The sequence below is a fragment of the Plectropomus leopardus genome, chromosome 6, assembly GCF_026936395.1.
Source record: "Plectropomus leopardus strain MGB_pleo_1.0 chromosome 6, ASM2693639v1, whole genome shotgun sequence".
NCBI classification, from domain to species: Eukaryota; Metazoa; Chordata; class Actinopteri; order Perciformes; family Serranidae; genus Plectropomus; species Plectropomus leopardus.
The window spans coordinates 32636316-32662846 of record NC_142181.1 but is presented as its reverse complement, the minus strand read 5'-3'; the positions used below and the strand labels follow the sequence as shown (position 1 = coordinate 32662846).

At 40.0% G+C, this 26531-nt stretch overlaps 1 protein-coding gene across 3 annotated transcripts in view; it reads right to left on the bottom strand.

Moving 5' to 3' along the window:
• Window positions 1-26531, bottom strand: part of pak1 (p21 protein (Cdc42/Rac)-activated kinase 1) — a 67654-nt gene that overhangs the window by 15342 nt on the left and 25781 nt on the right. Inside the window, exons 1-8 of one of the 3 annotated variants that reach the window (XM_088079276.1) lie at window positions 15349-15488; window positions 12044-12263; window positions 10239-10333; window positions 8519-8666; window positions 8353-8390; window positions 5702-5815; window positions 3107-3341; window positions 263-286 (exon numbers count right to left, since the gene is read on the bottom strand). In XM_088079276.1, the coding sequence (XP_087935402.1) occupies window positions 263-286; window positions 3107-3341; window positions 5702-5815; window positions 8353-8390; window positions 8519-8666; window positions 10239-10333; window positions 12044-12236 (847 nt within the window). In that variant the 5' untranslated portion in view covers window positions 12237-12263; window positions 15349-15488. Of the gene's footprint in view, window positions 1-262; window positions 287-3106; window positions 3342-5701; window positions 5816-8352; window positions 8391-8518; window positions 8667-10238; window positions 10334-12043; window positions 12264-15348; window positions 15489-26531 lie in introns of those variants that run through there. The other 2 variants (XM_088079275.1, XM_088079278.1) reach the window with 2 other exon arrangements.

Below are 26531 nucleotides of genomic sequence, written 5' to 3'. Positions count from 1 at the left end.
AACCAAAAAATTAAAAAAGAAAGAGAGAAAGAAAGAAAGAAGCTGAAGCAGCTCTGTCTGCAGTTTAATCATCACCACAGCAGGAAAATGATCAGAGGAAAAAACTTGGAGTCATTCTGTAACTGCAGGAGACTGGATGATGGAAAGAGAGAGAAGTACACCAATCAGACGTGAGGATTGGACAGTTGGGGGCAGGGACAGTGGATATCAGGTCTGTCGATCAGAGAGACAGACGGACAGACAGGCAGTATCCTGGTCTTACCAGCAGAGGGAGATCTGAGCACGTCTGGACGGGCGTGGGGCATGATTTAAAAAATATACAAATACACAACAACTCAGTTCAGTATGTGGGAGAAGTTGATTAAAATAGGTGCTTTTATTTTGAAGGGTTAGGACATGATTTTGAAACAGTGCTTTTAAAAAATACCATTTAATTATCAGGAATTAAAGATTGATCAATTTAAGTTCAGTGTACAGGATTTTGCGATGGATTTTAAAGATAAAAGTTTCTATCAGCAGGTCAAAATGGGCACTGATTTATTTATGAACAAAAACCATAATACTTTTTTTTCCCTCTGAAATAAGTCCTTGTTTGTTTTGCCAAGCTGATATTTTTAATTAGCTTAATTTTAATGGGACATTACACAAAACATTGGGAACCTGTTCCTTCGAGTGATGTAGATAGATAGATAGATAGACAGATAGATGGTTTTTGGTTATGGTTTTAAAAATATTCATGTAATGCACCCTTGTTGCCTTTTTAAAATGAAGAATTATAGACAGTTAAAAAAAATAAAAAGTTAAATATCACTGGAGGAATATTTATAAAAATAGATTGATTAAGGTTTCTGATCCAAATCTGCCATTGTTTCTCAGTGAGTTTTTTTTTCAGTTCGACTATTTTTGGGACATAAAGTGGCCCTATTTTTCTCAATCTGATTGATTGGAGCAGCCGTAAACAGCACAAATCTTCAGCATTTGTACAATGTGTCTTTGCATCCAGCTGCCTGCCTTCCATCTGGACAATGATGTCATATGCAAAGCTTTTGCAGGTCAAGTCCTGTCGCATCACTGTTATGCCAAAAATGCCAATGACGCACATCCTCTGAGGTAATAATGGTTGTAATGGAGTAGAAGTAGAACGCAGAAACACTTGAGAAAAGTACAAGTGCCTCAAGATGTATTGTGAAGTACTTGAGTAAATGTACTTAGTTTCATTTCACAACTGTTGTTACTGAAAAAGTAACATGAGAACAGGCTGTGCGTTCACAGAGGTCAGTGCAACAAACCACTGAAGACAATTCAAATGCTTTTATATCTGTGGTTCATTTCTGAGAAAACAAAACCATCCTCATGTTAGCATCTGTTAGCTGTAGGTTCACACAGCTCTGTCACAGTGTCAGGTCACCAGACTGCACATAAACACTTAATAAACTCTTTAACAGGATCATTTGAAAACAGTGAGACACTGCAGGTGGGTTATTCTGCTAGAAGCGATAACGTTATATAACATTTTTCACAAACACCCACACAACAGCCCTCTGTGTGCTATAAAACCAATATTTTAATCATGATATGTAAAGTAATAAAGTGCAGTAAGCCCTTTTTTCGTGGAGTGGGCACAGTATTATGTAGGCAGATTATGCAATCAGAAAAGTACCAGATTCCTATTTTGTACCACATACATGGGCTATTATAAATTTATATTTTGTATCGTCTCGCACATAAAGAAATCTGAATTCTACTTGTTAAAAACATCACTAAGTATTTGCTGAAATCACCACCAATCTGACTTGAGCCTAAAATAAATTCACACCCTCCTCTGTGAGAGAAAATGTGTGTGTACACATAAAGAGAATGTGATGAAACGTGTCAAAAATAAGAGTGTAAATGAGACTAAAATTAGCACCCGCAGACTCACTGAACCGAAGCAGGAAAAAACAAAACAAACTGCATCACATATTTCGCTTTAGAGAAAAACAGACAAGGGATAACGATCACTATTTATGGACCAAATTATTCACAGGTCACACATTATGTGCCGGATGATACATCAATATTAGGCCTGTGCAGAGTTGTATGTACCTGTTAGAGAAGAAGATGAGCTTGAAAAGTCTTGTAAAAGAAAATAAAAGTTTTTCTGTTTAATCTATACAAATTTGTTTTATATAGTTTGGCTGGAATCTGTACATGTGATCAAGTCCATTTCATGTATAATTACATAGACTACGTGGCCAAAAGTATGTGGACATTACAGCCACATGTGACATTTCTCACTCATCTGGTTTCACATTTAACACCATAATTTATAACCTGTTAGTGGTGGGCGATATCCTTGATGCACTCCTTTGCCCACACTGACCATGTGACTGTATGTTTTGGTGTCAGCGGGGCTCTACACGGTGTAGGTTGCAAAATGCCACTAAAAAGTAGTTGTGTAGACTACATGTACATAGACAACATGTTTAAAGGTGCCGCGGTAACAGCTGGAATTTCTGCATACTGCAAACATCTAATTGTTGACCGCAGGCTGAAAGTTTATGGCAAAAACATCAACACTTCCTGCTTGCAATGAGCTGTGTGCCTCAAAATAAAAGCCCCAGGGGTTCTGCTTTGATCTATGTCATTATAACAATACTTAATTAAATGTTATTATAACAGTACATTATTTAACTTAACCGTGACACTGTAGTTCATTTAATAGTTTTGTATTTTAGTAGTATTTTTAGTAGTAAAGAACAGAGATACATATTGTGTCTTGTGATATAGTCTAAGAATATCGCAATATCATGTGTAAGCCATATCGCCCAGCCTTATAACCTGGCTGCAGAGATTTGCTCCCATTCAGTCTTGAGAGCATCAGTGAGGTCCAAGCATAGACTACACATAAAGATGCACAACATGACAGCTTCTCCAAAGTGTAACATTTCAATCTCGATCGCCCCCTGGTGTCTGTCTGCAGTATAGGTCATTGAGCCTGCCCCTCCATATTGGTGAGGGCAAATGACTTCAACAACATAACCTAGAAAATAAATATAAATATATAAAGAAATTCTGGAGTGTTTCACTGGTATGGGGTGCAGTTCAGTGTGTGCATGAGCCTTACGTAGTTTCTCCAGGATCTCCTCGTCTGACATCTTCTTCTTCCTGGTTTTGTCCTGGGGGCGGGGCACAGAAGGACCCGGGGCGGGGCTTGCGCTTGGAGGACTGCTGGGAGCTCCGTCTGCAGGGGCAGCCGGGGTGACAGCGGCAGCAGCGGCCGTCGGTGGTGAGATGGGAGACGTTGCAGCATCTTTGGTCGGAGGAGGAGGCAGAGGCTCAATCACTGAGCGAGTGTATATCTGAAAACAAAATTAAAACAGTGTTAAACAATCAAAATTATGGGAACTACTCTAATGATTATTAAATAGTCCATCTTGCTTTCTTTTTTAGGTTTTGAAGGAGTAAGTTAACAAACATAGGCACATCAAAACTTAACAACAAATCCAGGGTTTGATCATCTGTGCAGTAGAAAGTTTTAGGATTCTAGTAAGTGATTCATGAAAAACTGACATTCAAACCAAATAAACTACACATACAAAAATGTTCATGACTAAATGCTGATAAAATAAAATTTTGTGTTGTAACTGAGCTGTGAGGTGTTAAGGGTCCCACTCCGCTTTTGTGATGAAAAGCTGAAAAACAACAGAGACCGGAGTGTGTGTGCTTGTGTGTGTGATGGTGGGCGCTCTAGTCAGGTGCACTAGATTCGTCACTGTGGAAACCACAGTGGCACCATGGAGGCAGCCTCTCAACCGCCGACCCGTCTGAGAAGAGCAACAATGTGTGTGTGTGTGTGTGTGCGCGCGTGTGTGTGACTCTGTCTTGACCTAGCAGAGAACAGAAAGCTTCTGTAAAAAAACTTGTTCTCTTAAAACAACCCTCTTCTTCCCCTGTGACTGACACACACACACACACACACACACACACACACACACACACACACACACACACACAGAGTGACATTCTCAATAAATCAATTCTGTCCTATCAAACAGTCCCATATGAGTCATTCACTGATGTCCTGGTAGGAGTCGTTCATTAAGTGTCTCACATACGTTAATCTTTAAATGGACCTTTCAGTTGGCGCTCCTCACCTCTCTTAGAGAAGTGCATTTAGCAGAGATCAGATCTCCACCAGGTGACCACTCGGGACAATCCGAGCATTGCAGCCTCACCCAGTGGAATTGTTCCTCCCAGTAAAATGTGATTTTTCAAATCTCGTATTGAGCTGAACATATAACATATCGGGCATGAAATTATTCAGGATGCTCTGGTTCAAAATGAGATCAAACTTTTCTATGAATTTCAGTTTTTAAGCCACAACTATGTCCAAAATGTGTCCTACAACAGACGGTAAAGCTGCTTATTTTAAGACCCGGCAACTGCCGCAAATTCCATCACTGTGCGGTTTTGTTGATGACCTGCAGCCCCTACTGGACAGTTAGAGAGATAGTTTGCATTTTTTAAATTGGGGCTTTATGAGGAACTTATCCATAGTCAGTGTATTCCAAGCAGCAGATGGCAATCAGCACGCTTCCAGTTTGAGAAGGCAGACAGGAGTACCACCCCAGAGGCTGAGCAATGTACAGCTGTGGACGGGGGCAGCAGCTAAATGTTTTTTTAGGCACCTTCAAAAATCAATCAGTCTAAGTGGACGCTATATTGAGAATATTTTCACAACTCTACCTTGCTGTCAATCAGCCCTTTCCTTCAGTGCTACATTTTCTCAACCGTGGAACTTATTCCTAAGCGAAAGTGTAACACTCTGTATTACGCCGCAGGTAAGCTGTTCAAGTCAGACTTTCTGACAACCAGCTGCCACATTTTGTCTTGCTACGCCCAAGTGACAGCCAGGAGCTATGATGTGCGCTGCAGGTTGACCCACCTGCAAGTCCTGGGCGGACTTCAATAAAGCTTTATAGAAACTATCACAGATTTTGGTAGGCAGGTCAAAAACTTACTAAAGAGCATTTTGAGCTATTAATCATTTATAAAAACAAAGCGTGCTACAGGCCACCTTCCTTCCAGTGCACTTTTGCTTTAACATTTAACTAAACTTACCCTCCACAACATGTTTTAGGAGAAAAATCATCTAAAGTATATTAGTGTTCAAACTACAGCTTTCACTTTAACTCTAACTTTCAAGCTGTTGCCAGTTTTAATAACTACAATTAAAAAGTAATTCTTTAATATGAAAAATTTTGTTTGTTGTGGTTGTTGCATTAAAATTTCATGAAGCTTTAAATAGGAGATTGTGTTTACCTTGATGGACAGGTGTCTTAGCTATATACAAAGCACACTGCAAAAATGTAAACTATGTAAACTGAAATATCTTAAATCAAAGCAAGATATACTTTTTTTTGCTTGACCTAAATTAAACCTTTTATTTCTTTACTTTTTAAGAGGTGATTGTTTTGCAGCGAGCCTATAGTGTTTTGTGTGTGTGTGTGCGTGTTTGTGTATGAGCTTGTATTACTACCATACTGGGGGCATTTTAATATTGTGAGACACTTTGGTCAGTCCTCACTACTAAAAAGGCCTGAAGGTTAAAACTTGGTGTTTATGTTTGAATTTTGAGTTGTGATGGTTAAGACAGCATGATATCAACGAGGGTCCAGACAAGTACAGAAAGAGTGTGTGTGTGTGTGTGTGGTCTTACTGATTTGGTGTGTTCTGGTCGGGGGGCGATCACCGGTGGGGGTTCGGCCTCATCTTCATCGTCGTCCTCGGATACGGTTGCTATGGCTGGCGTCTCCGACACGGCCTTGGAGCTCTGCATGATGTCACAGGGGGAGAGAGGGCGGAGCCTAAATGACATTGTCGTCACATGAGCCAACAGCGACACCAGACCCATCATTGCATCCTACTGTTACTGTCTCTTCTTCTACTGCTTCATCATGCAGAGATGTCCTCCAGCCCTGTCTTCAGATCTTCTTCTCTGCCTCTGAATCTGACTTCCTGTCTTTCCTGCTTCCCTCTCTCTGTCTTTCCAACCTTTTTCCTTGCCCTCCTCTCGTCATCACTGTTGGTGTCTGAACGCTCCCGTCATGTCTGGCTCCTGATGCCACTAGTCACACATCCTCCCCTCCATCCCTCTCTTCTCTTCTCTACTCTCTCTTTCTCTCCCTGATAGTCTGATGCTCGGCTGGTGGCCAAGCTGCAGAGACTCAGAAATGGTGAAAGGAGGAAAAGATGCTGAATCACAATGCAGAGAGAGAGAGTGTGTGTGTGTGTGTGTGAGAGAGAGAGAGAGAGAGAGAGAGAGAGAGAGAGAGAGAGAGAGAGAGAGAGAGAGAGAGAGAGAGAGAGAGAGAGAGAGAGAGAGAGAGAGAGAGAGAGAGAGAGAGAGGAGGGCATCTCTAGGTGTGGCATCACCATCATCCCTTTCTCCCCCCTCCTTCTCTTTACTCTCACCTTCATAGTTTTTTCTTAAAAGCACCTTTTAGACATTTGCACTGCAGCAAAACAATGTCAAAAAGAACGAACCACTGAGTTTGGAGGTATGGACAGAGCGGGTCCTGTATTGGAGAAGCTGATTTAAAAGCATGCATTCATGCATACCAGGTACAACACCTGTATCCTGTTACGCTAGAACAAATTGTACAAGCAGATATTAAGACTCACGAATATCTAAAGAAAAGTGAGTTTTCATCAAAAAAACCTACAGCAGTAAAATGGAACATACGCAGAGGGATATATACAGCACGATGACTACTTTGCGGTTTTATTTACTTAAGTAAAGTTCTTAATGCAGGACTTTTCCTTGAAGTGGATAAGCGATATTAGTATTTTTATTTGAGTAAATGATCTGAATACTTCTTCTACCTCTGTGTGTTATGCACAAAAGTTAGTTTTAATAGCTCTTTTAAAGCTCTAAATGGTCTTGGTCCTAGTTATTTATCAGATTTGCTTTAACTTGTGAGCCCCACACCACACCAGCTCAGGACCTCCACATCCAGCCACTTCACCTGCAAGATCGCTGGAGATGAGACACCCAAATAGCTGATGCACAACCAAAGAATTCCTGCACAAACTGTTAGAAACCGTCTCAGGGAAGCTCATCTCAATGGCTGCTCTCAGATGATCTTGCAGGTGGGGGTGCTGAATGTGGAGGTCCTGAGCTGGTATGGTTACATTTGGTCTGCAGTCATGAGGCTGGTTGGATGTACAGCCAAATTAACGAAAATGACACTGGAGAAATCTTATGGTGGTGAAATGAATATTTATTTTGACCATCATAAGGCACACCCGTGTATTAATCATTTATTTCGGGTTTTTTTGCTATTTTAACTTTTTAATTAATTTTATTTATTTTATTTCCTTTTATTTGTGGTTTTATTGCTTTTATTGTTTCTGTTGTTGTTATTTTTGGTCTATTCCTTTGTATTGTTTTATATTAACATTTTACATCTTGCATTATTTGTCCTCTGGTTTTTAATTTTATCCTAACTCTACCCTGGTTTCTTCTCGCTTGTGTTCAATAGGACTGTTTGACTTTACAAGTTTTTATATCGCAGTCTGTGTATCCCATTTCTGCTTTTATTGTTTGTCAAAGCACTTTGTAAACTTTGTTTTTAAAGGTGCTAAATTAAAAAACGCGTTGCATTTATATTTTTGTTCAGTGTGTATCACCCAAAAAAGCATCAAATTAGAGGTTAGACAGAAACAACACCAGCATCGAACACAGCAGATCCGAAACACAATCTGCACCTCCACAGGATGTCTTCAACCTCCATCATCCTCTTCTCCTTCCTCTCCACCTCTTCCAAACGTGCTCTCCTCTCACCCCATCAGGAACTCTCACTCCCCTCTGCTCTATCTTGTCAAACGGTAGTTTAAACTTCATCTCCTCCACTCCTTCTTTTAATCTCCTCGTCTCACACCGCAGCAGCTCTCTTTGCTTTCTCTCTTAATCCTTTCGTTGCTTGTCACCCTGACGAACTACATCCAGCCTCCAATTTCTTTCACAATCTCTCAAATTTACCCTCGACTGTTTACACTCAAACTTGCCTTTAAGTGTCTTCTAAAATAAAATCATGTCATGTCATGTTTTGATTAAGTTGTTGGAGTGTAAAAATTGATTTTTGTTGAGAAGGTGGATCCCATAGTCACAAACTTTGTCGTTTTACAGATAGCAGTTTACTACAAGATGCTTCTGAAAACATTTGAGGCGAGAAATACTGTAGGTTTGCAGAATCTTGATTCATCGAGATCAGTGCTACCTAGATTGACCTCAGTTCATGCCGTCTCAGTCACATGTGGCTGTATGAGGGAGGCAAGACTGCTGTGTGTTGACAGAAGTGGTCTTACCGTTGTGGTGGAGGAGCTGTAGGCATCTACGTTTTTATCTGCAGGGAAGAACACAATGAAAATTATAACAATGAAATGAAGGAAGACCAAGACATGCGTGTGTGTGTGTGTGTGTGTGTGTGTGTGTGTGTGTGTGTGTGCGCGTGCGCAAGTGGTTTGTGTGTACCTGTAAAGCTCATGTATTTCTGGCTGTTGGTCGTTTCTTTTGAGTCGTAGAACTTTAAAACATCGAGGACCGCCTGAGGATTCTTCTTCTGCTCCAGTTTAGTGATGTTGGATGTCTGCAGGAGCCGGGCCCACTGCTCTGGCATGCCCTACGCATGCGCACACACACACACACACAGACACACACACACACACACACAAAGTTTTACTAATTATTTTATTCTATTTGCACTAGGGGTGCAATGATCCATTGATCCTGATGGATGTATCCATTCAATGATCAATGTTCCAATATCACACTGAAAAGATAAATCCATATCATCTTTATTTATAAATAGTGGAAAGAAGGTCTGATACACTATATCCGCACTCTCCATATGGTAAGAACAAAAGAAAACTGAAACAATGAAACAGGTGTTAAAGAAAAAACATACTTAAATTTGTCTACAAAGATGCTGACAACAGGATGAGGATTTATGTGGTTAATGGAATCAGTATAACCCCCTGAAACCTGAGCAAACCGGTTTAATTTTTTTCAAAACATAAAATGAAAGGTGTCTGAACACAGCACTGAGTTATAGCAGACTTTACTGCACTTAACCAGTTATAATTATTTTTAATTTTATAATTGATCTCAGGCTCCTGAATTGGACTGAATTGAAATTGTATTGTGGCAGACTTTGTGAAATATCGCATTTCTGTCCAATTTTTCACTTATTTATGAGCCATGTCACAAATTTCCATCGCCTTAAGATGCATAAGAAGTTTCAGACAATATAAAAAAAAGATATTACAGTGAGGACACACACAAACACGAACACACACACACACACACACACACACACACACACACACACACACACACACACACAGAGGCTTCCTATAGAGTCCTATAACAAGGCAGTCTCATCATATTTGTACTTCAGTCACATAACTGGGTCACATTTCCCTGTTTTCCAGCTCGGTCTCTCTCGTCTGTCTGGGTCAGTCCATCACTCATGCTCCTCTACTTCCTGTTTCATCACTCCATCCCTCCACTCTATTCAGGTCTCATCTTTCCTTAATGTTCCACTATCATTTCATCCATCTATCTCGTGTCTCTGTGCGCTGCTCTACTGCTGTTTACCTGCTAAATTATCCTAGGGGTGTGCTGATTTGAGTAAAAATGGCTAATGTTTATCCGCATACAAAGAGGGTGTGTGTATGAGTGAGAAAAAGAAACTATGTCCCACATTAGAGAGAGAGAGAAGGAGTAGCACGCACACACACACACACACACACACACACACACACACACACACACACACACACACAGTTTACCTCAGAGCTAAAAGAGCTTAGTCAGGCGGATCAAGTGAGTCAGCTAAACAAGGCGTCTTTGTCTAATGTGATTATTTAAAAAGGTTCATTTGCCAAGTGTGTGTGTATCACACACACAAACACATACATTCATACACACACACTCGCACGCAACACTGAACACAGATCCTTTGGTGAGCAATTAAACACACCAAACGCACAAATACACACCACAGATGCACACTGTGGTTGTGTTCCTGTGAATCCAGGAATGTTTCTACACACAAGAGGAAGAAACACACGACACCACACACACACACACACACACACACACACACACACACACACACACACACACACACACACACACACACACACACACACACACACACACACACACACACACACACACACACACTTACAGTAAACTCCCCGGTAACAGCATCAAAGCCGACATGGATGGTGTGTTCGAAATCAGATGGCAGAGAAATCTCTGGACGCTCCTTTTTCTTATAGGCTAAAGGAAAACACACAAAAAAAATCAACTGATTATCTCCGGAAACCAAACAAACTCATCAACATGATGTGGTTTCTGTACAAACAAGATTACATTTGTTAAACTGATATATTTCAGAATGTTCAACCTTGGGGACACCTGATTTATTTCTCTTTAGAATAAAAGGTTTACAAGTGAAAAAGTGTATATAAATAAGGATTCCAATTCCTAACTTGGCTCTCTCACAGTATCCAAGATGCTCATTCAATGATTCAATAATTAAACCGACTGCAACAGAAAATCCAAAATAAAACACCTTTTTAAAAAACACCCTAAAATAGGAGATACAGAGAGATCCAGGTTCATTAAAATTCCTGGAAAGGTCTTAAATCCACAGTGAAATGCGGAAGAACTTAAGAGGGAAGACAGAGAGGGAAACACCATTAAAAATTAGAAAATAGAAGACAAGCAAAATGAGAATAGAAGAAAAAAATACAGAAAGAATGAGAAAAAAGATGCCATCTGGAGCACCAGGTAGCTCAGCTTGTAGAGTGCATGCTCCATATTCAGACTACATGTCCTCGTTGCAGCAGCGTTGGACTCGAGTCAGAACAGCGGCCCTTTGCTGCATGTCATCGCCACTCTCTCTCACACCCATTGCCTGTCATCTCTCTAGCTTTCCTATCAAACAAAGGCCATAAACAGCCCCAAAAATATTTAAAAAAAAAAAAAAAGATGCCATCTGTTGGAAACACTGAGTTGAAACTCCTCTGAAAATCACAGACAGCAGATCTCTCTGGTATGACTAACAATAATACAGTAAACATTCTGTGAGTTTGTTTGGTTCCCCCACAAATTTTGGTAAAAATAAGTCCCTAAGAAAACATTTTAATAAACAACAGATGTCCATGTCCTGCTTAAAGGAATAGTTCCGATTTTTTAAGTGGGGTTGTATGAGATGCTTATTCATAGTCAGTGTATTATATACAGTAGACAGTAGCCACATGATTAAACTTTATTGTAACTGCAGTTTATTTAATAATTTTGTATTTTAGTCGTTAACGTTAATTTAAAGGACATTTTAAAATATCGTGTATTACGATATAACCTTATATCATGATATTGAAAGCCATATTGCCTGAGCTAACATAGCAGCAGCAGCTAGCATCCAACACTGTCACTGAAACCACTCTGTCGCTGAACCCAATAATAACCGTTGGGTAACGATAGCTGGGCGATGCTAACAGAGCTCACACTCCTGCAGCAGATGTCTCATGATAATCAGAGAGAGAAAGCAACAACAAGAGGCTACTTTGTAAAACCTCAGGGAGCTATTTTTATTTATTCATTTTTATTTAAATCTTCGCTTGACTTAAAAAAAAAAAAAATTGCTAGGAACTTGCTGTATATGATATTTAAAGTCTCAGTTTTGATTAAACATTTGCTAAAGGCATTTAAACAAAGGTTTGTTTTTGTATTTTTTATATTCCAAATTCTCGGCAGTGATGGAGAGATTTTTATTTTTATAGTAAATGCATATTGGTTCACAATATCAGCTATCAGTCTCATTAACTACTAATAATGGGTATCAGTATCGGCCCTGAAAAACCAATATTGATTGACCCCTAATTAATACATGTATTAAGTTACATACAGAACCTTTAGGATACATGTGCTAGAAAACCTTTAATATAATCTAAACACATCCATCCAAGTGACCTCAGTACTCACTTTTATCGCCTCCTCCCGTCAGGATGAATCGGATCGATCGGTCTTTCTTCTTCTTGTCCTCTGGGTTTGGCGGGAGGGGCTTGGAGCCATGGTTGAGGGGGGCGGGGTCCTTGTTACAGGAACCAATCATGGTGCTGGTGTTCCTCATGGGCGGAGCTGGGGGCTTGTCCTCGACCTCCCCATTATCAGACATCTTCAGCTAGGCTGCAACTGGCCGCTCCTGCACAAGAAAAACACACCAATTGCAGAGGAGACAAGGTGAGATGGCGGAAAATTAACAACCAATCACAGGTGAGCATTCAGAAGACACAGCGGTTGAAATGATAATAGAAAAAGCTGCTGGTAACAATTATTCACATTATTGAGTATTTTCTTGTTTATGGGAATAAAACAAGCCCAAAGTGAGTCCTGCAAAGGATTTAATTTCAAAATAATTTTTCATCACCAACAGTAAAAACACACACAACACACTATGATACAAAATAGAAGAAAGCTGAGTTACTTGCACTTGATAAATAAAAAAAACACAAATTAGTTATTGGTTATTAGCTATTAATTCATTTCAGCACTACTACTAATGAAGTTTAATTTTAATTCTCCCGTTTAATCTGCATGATTAAAATGAAAACTTATTTTCAAACTTATTTTTTTACTAACTTTTTATATTGTCTCGTATTTCTTTTATATCTAAACTCCTTATGTAAAGCTTTTTAAATTTCCTTGCTGTTGAAAGGTGCTCTTTAAATAAAGCTGTAAATATTAAAGGAATAATACGCAGGATTTTATTTAAAAAGCAACTTATTGAGTCACACAGAGGTAATCCCTCACAATCATCAGTTATCACCCACTCTCAGTGTGTAGTGGTGTGTTTTTCTGCAGAGACTCTGCCCTCTGCCTGCATTTTCTTATTTTCTTCTATCAGGGGGTGGCTTTTACTTTAATTTTTGCCAGTAACAATCCTGCATATTATAGCTTAACTGTCTGCAGTGAAAAAATAATATTAAGACATTTTAATATTTTTTTTCCTATCAGAAACTTGTAGTCTAACGGAAGAAAGGGAGGGAGGAAGGATAGAAAGAAAGAAAGAAAGAAAGAAAGAAAGAAAGAAAGAAAGAAAGAAAGAAAAGTTTCCATTTGCTCACTGAGTGGTCTGTTTGATCCACAAACACCATGCTGACTCAACCATGGTGTGTGTGTGTGTGTGTGTGTGAGTGTGTGTGTGTGTGTGTGCGTGTCATCTCTTGACCAGGAAGAAAGTTACTTTTTTCCTTCTCACAGTATTTAGGCCTGAGTCAGTAGACAGACACACACACACACACACACACACACACACACACACACACACACACACACACTTTGTTGTGTAAGTACAACTTGCACACACAGCTGAGAAGAACAGAGGGACATTTTAATGACTGGTTTTACCAAAACACCCTCACATAAAAATACACACAATCTCACACTGCAAGATAACCTGCTGAAAGACCTGCAAAGAACTAGCTGAGTCTATCTGGGTCAGAGCTAAACACACACACACACACACACACACACACACACACACACACACACACACACACACACACACACACTAGGCTTTTGGTGATTCATCAATGACCTATTGATCCCTAAAATGAATTTGATTAATTAAGAATACATAACCTGACAGTCTCAGTTCCCTGCACGTGTTTTCAGCAGCTTAAGTCTCATTACAGAAATACTAAAGCCTGCTCAGTGTTTCAATGTTCTGTGTCTCCACCTGACTCCAATTGTTGTATCAGGACGGTCCTAAAAACCTTACATTGTATTAATCAATAAAATCAACAAGATTATTCACTAACACAGAACAAATAAACAAAAAAATCAATTAGCAGTGAAAATCTGAAAGACTAAACTCGATGTTGTGTCTCTAAAGTACCTCTGAGCTGTAAAAAAAAAAAAAAAAAAAAAACAAAAGAAAAAAAGGCAGGTTAAGGTATCTTCAATGTGCACAGGTAACTAGCTCTACTTAATCACTTGTCTGAATGTATTACACAATTTCCCTTGATGCATAACTCAGCAGTGGCAGCCCCATTTTGGCATTTATGAGGGTCCTCTTTATGCAAAATCAAGAGTTACCCTGAACTTCTCAGAGCCAGGCTTCCTATACATTTTCCATTATGAAATTTCATATTTTCCAGACTCAAATTTCTGGACTTCTCGGTAGATTTTACAGACCATATTTCACATCTGAGTAATAATAATCCTGAACTTAGAAAACTTGCTTTTACCCATTGTGACCATTCAGCTCACACTCCTACGCAGAAAGTTGGACGACATTCCACTGTCAACATGCCTGCTATTTTCCCTTAACAGACTGACTAAATTATATAATTGTAAAAAAATAATTGCATATAAATTAAAAAATAATAAAAAATTTAATTATAAATATCATTTTTTTCAAACTCTCAATCTAAGACTTCAGGAAGCAAAACAGGGGCAGGATACAATTTTTTTTTCCATACTCTCTTTTCTTTTTTCCATACTTTCCAGACCTGGAAATTACTACTCTCAAAACCATGCTTTTACATACTGTATAGAAACCCTGCAAATCAAACAAACAAGAGACAAGTGTTTAGCAGTAAAGAACCAAAAGATCAATCAAAGAAAAAAACTTCAAGAAAGCTTGTTTCAGTGATTTCAATCACCGATCAGCAAAATCAAGATGACCGAGCCCAATTCTCACTGTCTCTTTTCACAGATTGTATTTTTTCTCATAAAACTTCAGAAATGTGTGAACAATTTACAACATTGATGTAACAACCTCCCACTGAGGTAAGCTCTGATCAGCAGCTGCTCTGTTCGCAGGGGTGTGATAGCATCATGCACACGATGCTTTTCATCCCACAGGAGGGTAAAAATCTGAAGAAATTTACAGGAAAATGAAAAAAAAAATTGCAAATTGCAATTTATGGGAAGGGTTTTTTGAATGAATTCTAACCATAATGAGCAAAGAAAAGCAGTAATATTTAGATAACTTTCAACACTTTAATGACAGTTATATGCTATAAGCAAAGAAATAAACTGCATTGTACGCTAATATTAGTTTGAATAAGATCAACTTTAAATATAACAAAATTCTTTGAGAAGAAAAATACAAGGAAAATAAGCAGAGAAACTAGGTGAAACACCTTTTCATGCTTAAACATTTTAAAGAATTTCAACTGAAGCAAAGAGGTGAAAGAAGAACCTCACTGAATCTTTTTTTTTTGAGAAAACCTATTTTACCTTAAAAAAAAAACCAAACTCATTACTTTGTCATCTCTTACCTTAGCAGATGCAGACAAACATGATTACAGCTTCAAGTTGATCCCCAAAGAAACAATAAAAAAAGAAAGGAAAAGTTGGATCTTCTAAGAGTTAAAGCAGACCAGAGAAAGACTGAGAGTGAGACACTCTGTCGGCCTTTTAACCAACCCGGCCTCCCAAATACTTTGATGTCACGGCATGATGTCACAAGGTGAGTCACATGTGGAAGTGGGAAATACAGCCCAAAACACACACACACACACACACACACACACACACACACACACACACACACACACACACACACACACACACACACACACAGAGACTCACACACACACTTGAAAGGCAACAGGAACCAAAACCTGAACACACAGTTTACTGTGTTTGCTGGCTAACAAACAGACACACAATGTCACAGAAGCGTAAAGAGGTGGTGTGTGTACAGCCGTCACACACACAAACAATCACAGTTTAGAGGGAAGTGATGACTCCTTTGTTGTCTGTTGATCTGACGCCCACACGTCACACACAAACACATGTATCTATCGTAACACACACACACACACACACACACACACACACACACACACACACACACACACACACACACACACACACACACACACAGAAACAGTGAAGTGTGGTCTGGGTATGCAAGGTAGGTGGTGCCTGGCTCCTTTGTAATTATTTTACATTATTATTAATTATTTTATTTTTAAATTTTATTTTTTATTTATTTTCTTTAAAAATTAAATTACATCTGAAAATACATATTCCTCTCTCAGCTAACTAAAATTCAGGTCAAGACTGCATTATGAGACTGATATGGGAGGAACTCATCAATAATATTACATATAATAAACTAGTATCTATAATATTATTGTTTATTCTTGTGATTTCTATCTTAATTTTGTATCTTAATTGAATAGATTAGACATTATGATGGGAAGAATAGCGGTTGCGCATCATCGAGTACAAAAACAATCAAGAGAGAGGATGTGCTTTTAATTCCCATTCACTGTGAATGGAAAAAAAATGTTTTAACATCAAAAAGGCAGACTTCTTCTGTACCTTTTTATGTGTATATGCCAAAAATGCTCATTGTTACATATGATACATCTAATCGTGATTCTACAGTAGAAATGTGCAGGGTTGAATTTTAACGTCACTACGTCACAGGTCACTGTAGCTAACATGTGTCAACATCAATGTCATTATGGCAACAGTAATGGACATCCCAGAAACCGAACTCCACGATTAAGTAAAATTGTTTTTTTAAAGCCAAAAGGAAATGATAGCAACTACCCTAGCCTCAATCAAGCTACATCAACAAAACAGAAAAGTGCGTTATACAGACTTATACAAAAGAAAAGTTTGGCTATGTAGCTGTGCTATTTAGTGACTGTACTGCTAACCCTATTTGTTAGGATGCGTTTTATAATGCTGTTTTCACCAGGAAAGATCAACGGATGGATGTAGTCTAAAAGAAGCCTGGATCTACAAATTGGTGAGTGTGTTTACTCTTATGTTTGGCTCTATCGCAATGACCTGTGAGTTTTATTGTTGCACAGCTGATCACTGTGCCGAGGATATCATTGCATTCAGATGCTGAATACAGGCTACTGGTCCTTAGTAGACACATTTCAGAACCAGCTGTTTTGTACGACAATCTTATATGTGAATCCTTTGTTGATGCTGATGAGAAATTGCTTGATATTGACCGGCATGTGTGTGTACGGCACGGCACTGAAACTGAATCTCAGCTTAAAAATCCCTTTTAAACTTTAAAATAGCCTCATTAAAAAGCAGCCTCACAGTAACATTACAAATCTTTGTCAATCTTTAACACACACGCGCGTACGCACACACACACACACACACACACACACAGACACACACACACACACACACACACAGACAGACAACAGATGTCTCATATTTCAGACACTGCTGTCAGTTTCAGCAGAGCCCTGTTATCACACAAACCCACACACTGTCTGCTACCTGACACACACACACACACACACACACACACACACACACACACACACACACACACACACACACACACACACACACACACACACACACACACACACACACACAGGTCTTCTAAAAATGATCACCACTGGATGAGTTAAGTGAGTTTCACCACAGTTGCAGGGTTTTCCCAACCACAAACAGACTAGTCATCTTCTTCCTGACAATGTGTCACTGGGCGAGACGCTGAACCTTCCACCTGCCTCTCAGACCTTTGACCCCTCATCACTAACAGGTGTTGTACATGTGGCCACACAACAGTGATTTACAAATGTATCAAGGATCAGGGCACCAGAGATGTGATTTTTGGTAAAAGTAGCGTACATGCTGTGCAGAACTATACACCAATAAATATGAGCTTATCGCAAATTTCTTTCTCTGTTTACTGAATATACAGACATGAGCTGCATGAACGTCTCTTTACCAACAAAACTTACTACAAAAGACCATGCAAGGTCATTTCCTGATGTCCTCCACAAAAGCGGGCTTAAACTGTTTTGTACTGTGTGCAACATTGTGGCTGAACACAAATGACACTGACTGACAAACACCAAAACACAGCCAAGGAACAGCTAAAACATGTGGACAAGGCAACGACAGACATGACAGAAGCCGTTACATCTGAATTTATTACATATGCTAAAAAAAAATCCCGGTGAGTTAGACCTGATATGCTGGTTAGTGGTAACATAATAAATCACAAACTCTGAACAGTTAAGTTAACTGGAACAAGTTGCTTTCGATTTTTAATGATTTTTTTTTTTTTTTAAATCCCAAATATTTTTGCAATATTCAATTGCTCCTGCAATTTCTTTGCAAAAAAGCCTAAAAACATCACAACATGCATTGTATTGTTATATAAAAAGCTGTTATGAGATCAAGCATTTCAGGTTGAAACATTCTCAAAAACAGCACGTGATATTCTGGTGGGACTCGCAGGCGGGTCTTCCAGCTCCAAACTTTCATTTGCACTCGTCAGTGTCAGTGTGACTGACTCGCATTCCAGTTCACTTATTGTGCTAACTGTTGCTAACAGCATAGGGGTAAAAACATAACGTTGTTAACCTATCTACATTGTTTTCAGGCTGCGCACACTGAGCAGCGTACTGCGATGGCTTGGTACAGATACACAAACTGTTACAGCACTATGAGTGACCGACAACTTTCTCACTTTTCATCGCCTCCACCTTGATTTCTTTTCTACTCCCTTTTTTCTTTTCTCTCTTTTCATCCCACTCCTCTTCCTGCTGTTACCACGCATGATTCTACATCTTTCCTGTCCACCTCCAACTCCTCTCCTCCACCAGTGCGTTCAAACCAGTAAACCATCACGTTTTGATTCATCCATCTACGCTGTCTTAAGTCAAAACTCAGTTTCTTTTTCGGAGGTCATCTTTTTCTCACCTTCCTTGTTTCACCTTTCCTCTCCCCCTCACTCCTCCTCTGTTCTGCTCTCCATCGTAGTGAATCATGTCTGATCAGTTTCTCTGACCCACATTACTCTAAACATTCAGCCACAGAAACTGAGACTCTCGGCAGCCCTCAATATATTTCTCATTTATTCAAACAACTAAATATGAATTTAAAAGCTGTATTTACTGATTATTTGGCAGCATAACAAGCTATAGTCACAGTATCTGACATTATCATCTTATATCAAATGGTTATGACAAAACAGTTTTCATAACCACTGTCATGTTTGTGTCCACTTGATGAATGGAAGTCTAATAAAACTCATTTACCTGCACTCACTTTTAGCTCAGTTTTGGGTCTCCGCCATCTCCTGAGGGAAATATCTTTTTCATTAGCTGATAGATGCTCCACTGTGTTCACCAGCTGGTCTCTAACTGTATCTGTCTGCTGCTGAGCAGGTATGGTACAGTAAGCTTATCAGATGTGGATGTCCATATCATGTTTTTATAACCCTGATCCCAATCAAAGTCCTTAAATAATGAGTGCAGAGTCCAATCTGATTACTTAAATTGACCTAAATGTTGATTAAACATCTCACACACTGGAAAAACAACAGCTAACACCGCCATGTATAGATTATCAATTTTTGGAGCTCATCTTTCTCATACGTACGAGGCAGGGTCTACTCTGGGCATATGTGGGGCAGCAGACTGGGAAGTGCAGTAAAGTAAAAATGAACAGTTTGTTAATTCATAAAGATTTTGTGTTGTCTATTGTTCTTCCAACCTACTTTAGATTACACCAGCTGCATTTCCATGAAAATACACATACCACAGTCCAGCAGTGGGTCTAACATCAGCAGAAGAAAGCTTGCTTTCTTTTGTCTCTTCAGCAGCTGCTCCTCTGATCCATCAATCTAGTCTGATGAGCTCTGATCGATCTGAACACAAACTGATTAAAAGGAAGTTTGAATGTTTTTTTTTTTTTTTTAAAAGTTTGTTCTTTAATTATCCATCTATCCACATGTTTTGGGAGAATAAAAAGTAATGGAAAGTTATGTTGCACTGCATTCAGGGACCAGAAAAACCTGAGTTCAGAGAAGGGACACAGAATGACCACTAACAGACACTCACACACACACACACACACACACACACACACACACACACACACACACACACACACACACACACACACACACACACACACACACACACACACACATGCATGCACGCACACACACACACACACACACATACATGCATGCACACACACACACACACACACGCTGACCCTCTATTGCTACAAGGGAATAGACTCTGAATTCTTCTTCCATCAGTGCCCATTAGTCACATGATCATTTCTAACAACGTAAGAGGCTGTCAGTCAACCAATAGTTGCTACGAAGCATGGTACGCACACACACACACACAACTTTATCTGACAACTCATCTCAGAAAATTGACCTCCCGTCACGATTCATATTGATACACAGATTAAATAAAACTCATTTATCTGCACTCTCACCTCTGCCACTCTCTGTTATCACTCTACCTCACTCACCCGCTATATCCCTCTCTCTGTTTTACTCGTAAAAGGCAGCAAACTGAGAAAACACTGAAAATACACATCTGATACACACAGAGTGTATATGTTTGTGTCCATGTACTAAGACTTATGTTGTGCACACACATACATACACATCACACATACACACACACACACACACACACACACACACACACACACACACACACTAAGAGACAGTTACCATTAAATGTCAGCACTTCCTGGAAACGCCATGTCAGCCTCTATAGCCACGTTTACTGGAAGAGGACTTCACACACACACTCATGCACGCACACTCACAGAACCATCCGTGCATACATTAACCCTCTCTGACACACACACACACACAGATATATATAAACACACATTAGTGCATGTCATTGCATTTTAAGCACAGCACAGTCTTCAGTAGCTCCTCCTGCACTGTATCGCTTTATTCTTGCTGTCAACGGAAAAATTTACTGCGAAAGAAATCTGAAAGGTTTGTTGCATCAGTTTTGATTGCTGTAGTCGATCACCTGCAACTGGTCAACAATCTGATGAGTTAAGTCTATAATAGTTATGACAAAGGCAACACATGTAGATGCAGCAGCCTGTAGCTCCTCAAATTCATGCTACTTTTTTGCTATATTTAGGGCCCAAGCTCCAAACAGTGCAAGGAACTTCTTGGAATGCAAGGAATTATTATTTTTCTGCCAAATGAATCGCATTTTTGGAGGTCTAAACATGCTCAAAAACTCATGAATCTTGGTACGCACATCCAGCCTAGCAAAAAATTTAGTATTTTGGTGGTTGTGGAAACGGGTGTGGCAAAATGGCTCAACAGCACCCCCTAACCTGTAGCTCCAATGGCAAGTTTCACCTACAATTACAAAATTTGGTACATTTACGTATCATGCCCAGACCCCAGACCCCATCCCCCAAACCCAACAGGAAGTTGGCCATTTGGAATTTTGTGCTCATTTTTGGCGATTTCGGGCCTCAGACATTTGCCATCTTGTCCTACAGGATTAATGTGATCAACTTCAAATGTGGTGTGTCCATTGGTCATTAAAAATGATCACAGGTCCACGCAAAACTTTTACAGCTTTCCTGTGGTGTAGCGTACAATTTTGATGTCTCTCCATAAAACAAGAAGTTGTTGTTACTTTGGTGAACATTGTCCAATCTGCCTGAAACTCAATAGGTTTGATAAGGGTCCGACTCTGAACACATCTGTATAACAATATTCACTAGTCAAGATAGTGCCATCTAGTGGCCACAGAAAATATTGTTTTTTTATACTTTTATTAACTTGGCCTATGCAATTAATCGAATCCAGTTGAAATTCTGTATGATTTTAAGACCTTCCCGATTGAAAGTTATCATCAAAGGTCATCGCAAAACTTCTACGCTTTTCCCGCAACGGGTGTTGAATTTTGATGTTTCGCAACAAAACAGGAAATTGTTGTACCTTTGGAGTACATTGTCCAATCTGCCTAAAACCTCGTAGATTTTATAAGGGTCCCGCCCTGAACACATCTGTATGACAATATTCACCAACTGTAATAGTGCCACCTACTGGCAAGAGCAAGTAAGCCTTGAGGGACAATGATCATTGGATTTACATGATTTGGTCTACAAATGATGTACACCAAGATAACATGGAATTTGTGTCCCCTCCAGTGCCACCTAGTGGCCACTGAAAGTACTACGCCATGTGAAATAGCTCAATCCAGGGTCTGAACTCTGTGCGTACATTATCTGACTTTCATAGAAATGAACGAAGGCTTTAGCTGGAGTCCCACCAGTACCCCCGGCATATGTGGGGGTATGAGGGCCCTTTCATTGCTGCATACATCTTTAATTTGCTTTATTTTTCTATTTATTCAACATCATGGCCCCTTCTGCTGAAGCAGGACTTTCCTACGATAGAGAAGCACTTATCAACATCGGGAGAAGTTGTATGGGGTTTGGAATGAATGCAGCAGACCACAAGATCCCCACCAGCTGCGTGTGCTGAGCTGCCAGTCAGACCAGAGGGGAGAAACGAAACTGAAAGTGTCGTATAAAGAGAGGGAGGAAAGCCGGCATCAGGGCGAGGCTGACCCGACTGGCCGAGAGTTGTTCCTCTACCTACTTTTCGCTAATGTCCAGTCGCACAAGAATAAAATGGATGAGATGCTACTGAGGCTCACTGCGCAACGGGAAATCAGAAACTGCTCTGTGCACATCTTCACAGAGACAAGGTTAACCCCTAACGTCCCGGATCAAGCTGTTGCACTGAATGGGCGGGCCTTGTTGGGAGCCACAAGGACACAAGACTCTGATGAAATCACAATTTTGGAGCTGTTTCTGGTTAAACAAAATGAATCTCACTCTTTTACAAAAAAGTCTATCTCTGTAGGGATCCTTTCTGTAATGTTATCCGAGACTTATTAAAAAAATGAAGTTACTCTTTAAGCTATTCAGAAATATCAGTCCTCCTTCTATTCCTAAACTGAAAAGAGTAGCTGATAGTCGGTTAACAGAAAATTAATTACAACTATTTCATTTTAAGATAAATAGTTGAAGTAATTTTTCAAGCAATCAGATGATTATTAATGATACTATTAATTAGTTGCAGCCACAGACCAGAGTTATCTACATTTTATCTCAAGGGAGACTCAGAAAGTGACAAATGAAAATGTATCTGGTGAACAAAAAACTGTTAATTTTTGTTCAATTTAACAGCAGCTCCATTCTCTATTGCAGTCGCAATCTAATCTCCTACTACAACACACACACACACACACACACACACACACACACACACACACACACACACACACACAGAGGCTGTTTCCCTGTCTGCCTCCATCCTTGTGAAACATTTAGCTGAGCTTGCAGACCCAGCAGGGGGGGATCCGCCCATGCCGTGGCCAAGGAGAGCTCAGTGTCTCTGGGCATGGCGAGGCCATGGAGCCCCTGCCTGTTCCTGGAGCTCCTGCTGTTAGAACACACTGAAACACTGCGGGATGCTCAGTACAAAATGTTGTGTGTGTGTGTGTGTGTGTGTGTGTGTGTGTAAGGCAGGAGATAAATAAGAGACATAAACAGGAAGAGACAAAGAGACAGAGACATTTCCGCAGCTTGCTGTCCAAAAGCACGACAAAAGATCAAAGACGACTAATGACAAGAAGTCAACTGCATCTGATTTCTTTCATGACAGCAGCTAGAATTAAAGATATAAACAGCAAAGAGACAGAGCGGGTCTCAGTGATGAAGACAAAAAGGAAGACCACAGAGAGAGAGAGAGAGTGGGGTACAGGTGATGAGGAGAGATCTGCTAGCAGTCGACTCCAACCTCGGGTCGTCACGGTAACGGGAAGAACCCCAAAGCCCAGACTTCAAATGTATATTTTAACATATTTTACAGACCAGACGACACGCCTGCACACATCATATACACAGTGTATGGATAAGTGCAAAACCCAACATGAGCACACAACCTCACACAGAATCTATTTTCAGGTTCAAATGCACGTGCGCGCACACACACACACACACACACACACACACACACACACAACACACAACACACACGCGCGTCTCAACCACACCCATTATAATTTGAGTCTTTGAAGTTTGAACCTCGGGAGAGTCCCTGGTTTACAGATCACACATCCTGACTGTTCTTCTGTATTCTAGACATTTTTAATCATCTCGCCTGAATATAACTGAGTTCTTTCTCTATTTTACTTAGTTTATTTACTTATTATCTTACTGCTGGTTTGTTTTTATTTAAAAATTATAGTGTGTGTCTTAAAGCCTTATACATCTTCTTCCCCTGTGCCATGGAGCGGCACAGGGGAAAAAAAAACACAACATCATATTAAGAAAACATCAATAATGGAGCACCCATTGGCAATAATGGGGCACCCTGGAGTGGGCCATGTACAAAACGTTATGTTCTTGCACCAGCGGCTGCAGGTTCAATTCCACCTTTGGCCCTTTGCTGCATGTCATCCCCCTCTCTGTCCCTCTTTCATGCTAATATATCTGTTCTATAAAATAAGGGGAAATCCCAATAACAACATCTTTAAAACACATCAATGGGCCACACTGTTGCCCTGAGTGACATGTTTCTTTATTACCAGGAGCTAAGGATGTCAGTCTTGATTTACTTATGCTTTTAATAGCCGTTTGAGACCCATTAAACAATAACTAACAAACTAATTTCTGAGAAAAAGAAAAAAAAAACTAAATGAGCTAACCCTAGATTAGCCATTCATTCTGCGATTACTGCTTGTAACCCCATGCCAGTGGCAGGGCGGCGTTGCATGGTGATCACCTTCTACTCTCCCCTCAGGTAGCCTCAGTGAGTAAAAGTGACTTCACTCTGAGACACATAACCCCTTTAGCTCTAACTATAGCCCTTTTTACACAGAGGTCATGCTATGAGGTCATGTCTAAGTCCCTTCTTTACACCATCTTTACATTTTTAGAGAGAGCCAAATACCTAAGGCATCATTCTGCTCCAGTCTGTGATTTTAGATAGTATGCCGGCATCACAGAACCAAAAGAGGCGTGACATGTAACACAACATTGCCGGCTTCTAGTGTGACATAAAATATATGTGTTTGCAGTGCTACATAGACAAAAACAATGGCATAACACGTCAATGACGATTATTAAGCATCTCCGTTATATGGCAGCTGATCTCATCCTCTGCTTGGAGGGTAAGGAGCACCAAGACCCCATTACATCACACCTGTCCTGCCCGTGATCCATTCTGCTGGCTGTCCCTTTTAAAGAGATGCCAAAATAGCCCTGTTACTAACTCCATTGCATCATAAAGGTCTGTGCCCCCATTCAGCTACTGTAGTGTTATACAGAAGTATGAGGCAGCATAAGGGTATGATGGGAGGGTCAGCATAATGTTTGTGCAACAACGCTTTTGGGTTGGGACAGCATCATTAGCTATAATTGCAGAATTGCTCCACTTGCTAGCTCCCACCAGATCTGGTTGGTGCGCACTGCAGTAAACAAAAGGATAGCAAAATGATCCTGTATCTGTATAATCAATAATATTCTCTGGGGTAAAATTATTAGAAGATAGCCACTGACAACTCTACCATGAACACACACACACACACACACACACACACACACACACACACACACACACACACACACACACAAAAACACACACACACACTGTAATTTATTTTGACTCAATACCACACACACCTTCCTGCCATCCACAAATACTCACAAGAGCACCACATAAGCACAAAATATACCACTGAATATAGTCGCTACATAAAAAAAGCACTACAACCTCCTGTTCCGAGTCAAATTCTTTTTAAACATTGAAACTTAACATTTCAGTTGGAACCGGAGGGCTTGAAGGGTGAGAACGACAGACAGTAAGTCAGAAAGTATTGAGAGACGGCTATTTGTTGATTTGGGCCTTTACATAGCATTTTTTGACAATAAGAGCGACACAGAATAACACCAGTCTTGTGCTTTAAGACCGCTTTAAACACATTTGGGTTTCTGCAAAAACACACACAAAAGCACACTGCACTTCCATCAATTATCAATCACATTTGAGAAGCTGTGTGTGTGTGTAAAAGTCAGGTGGCAATCAGTGTGTGTGTGTGTGTGTGTGTGTGTGTGTGTGTGTGTGTGTGTGTGTGGTAGAAAAGCAGATGTTAATTTTGAAAAGGACATGGCCAAACATATACTGAACAACAAGCGAGGACAAAGCAAGAGAGAGAGGGAGGAGAGGGGGCGGTGGCATCTTTTCTGCATGAATGAACGACATGACAGGTCTGGTTGGGACAGAGCGAGAGACATAGAGACAAACAGAGAGAGAGAGAGAGAGAGAGAGAGAGAGAGAGAGAGAGAGAGTGGAGGAAGTAAAGAAAATAAGGGAATAAAAAAAGACATAAATAAAGCTAAGTCAAGCAGAGAAAAGAGGATGAAGAGACTAAGGGAACGTGTGACCAAATAACAGGCTGTATCTCTGCAGGAGGCATGTACACACACACACACACACACACACACACACACACACACACACACACACACACACACACACACACTTCAGTAGATCAGCTGGAGGTGTTCAATGCCTTGCCAGAGGGAACGTCAACTGCAGAGGTGAGGCAAAGAAAGAAGATAATTTCTTCAGATGTCAAAATCCATCTCA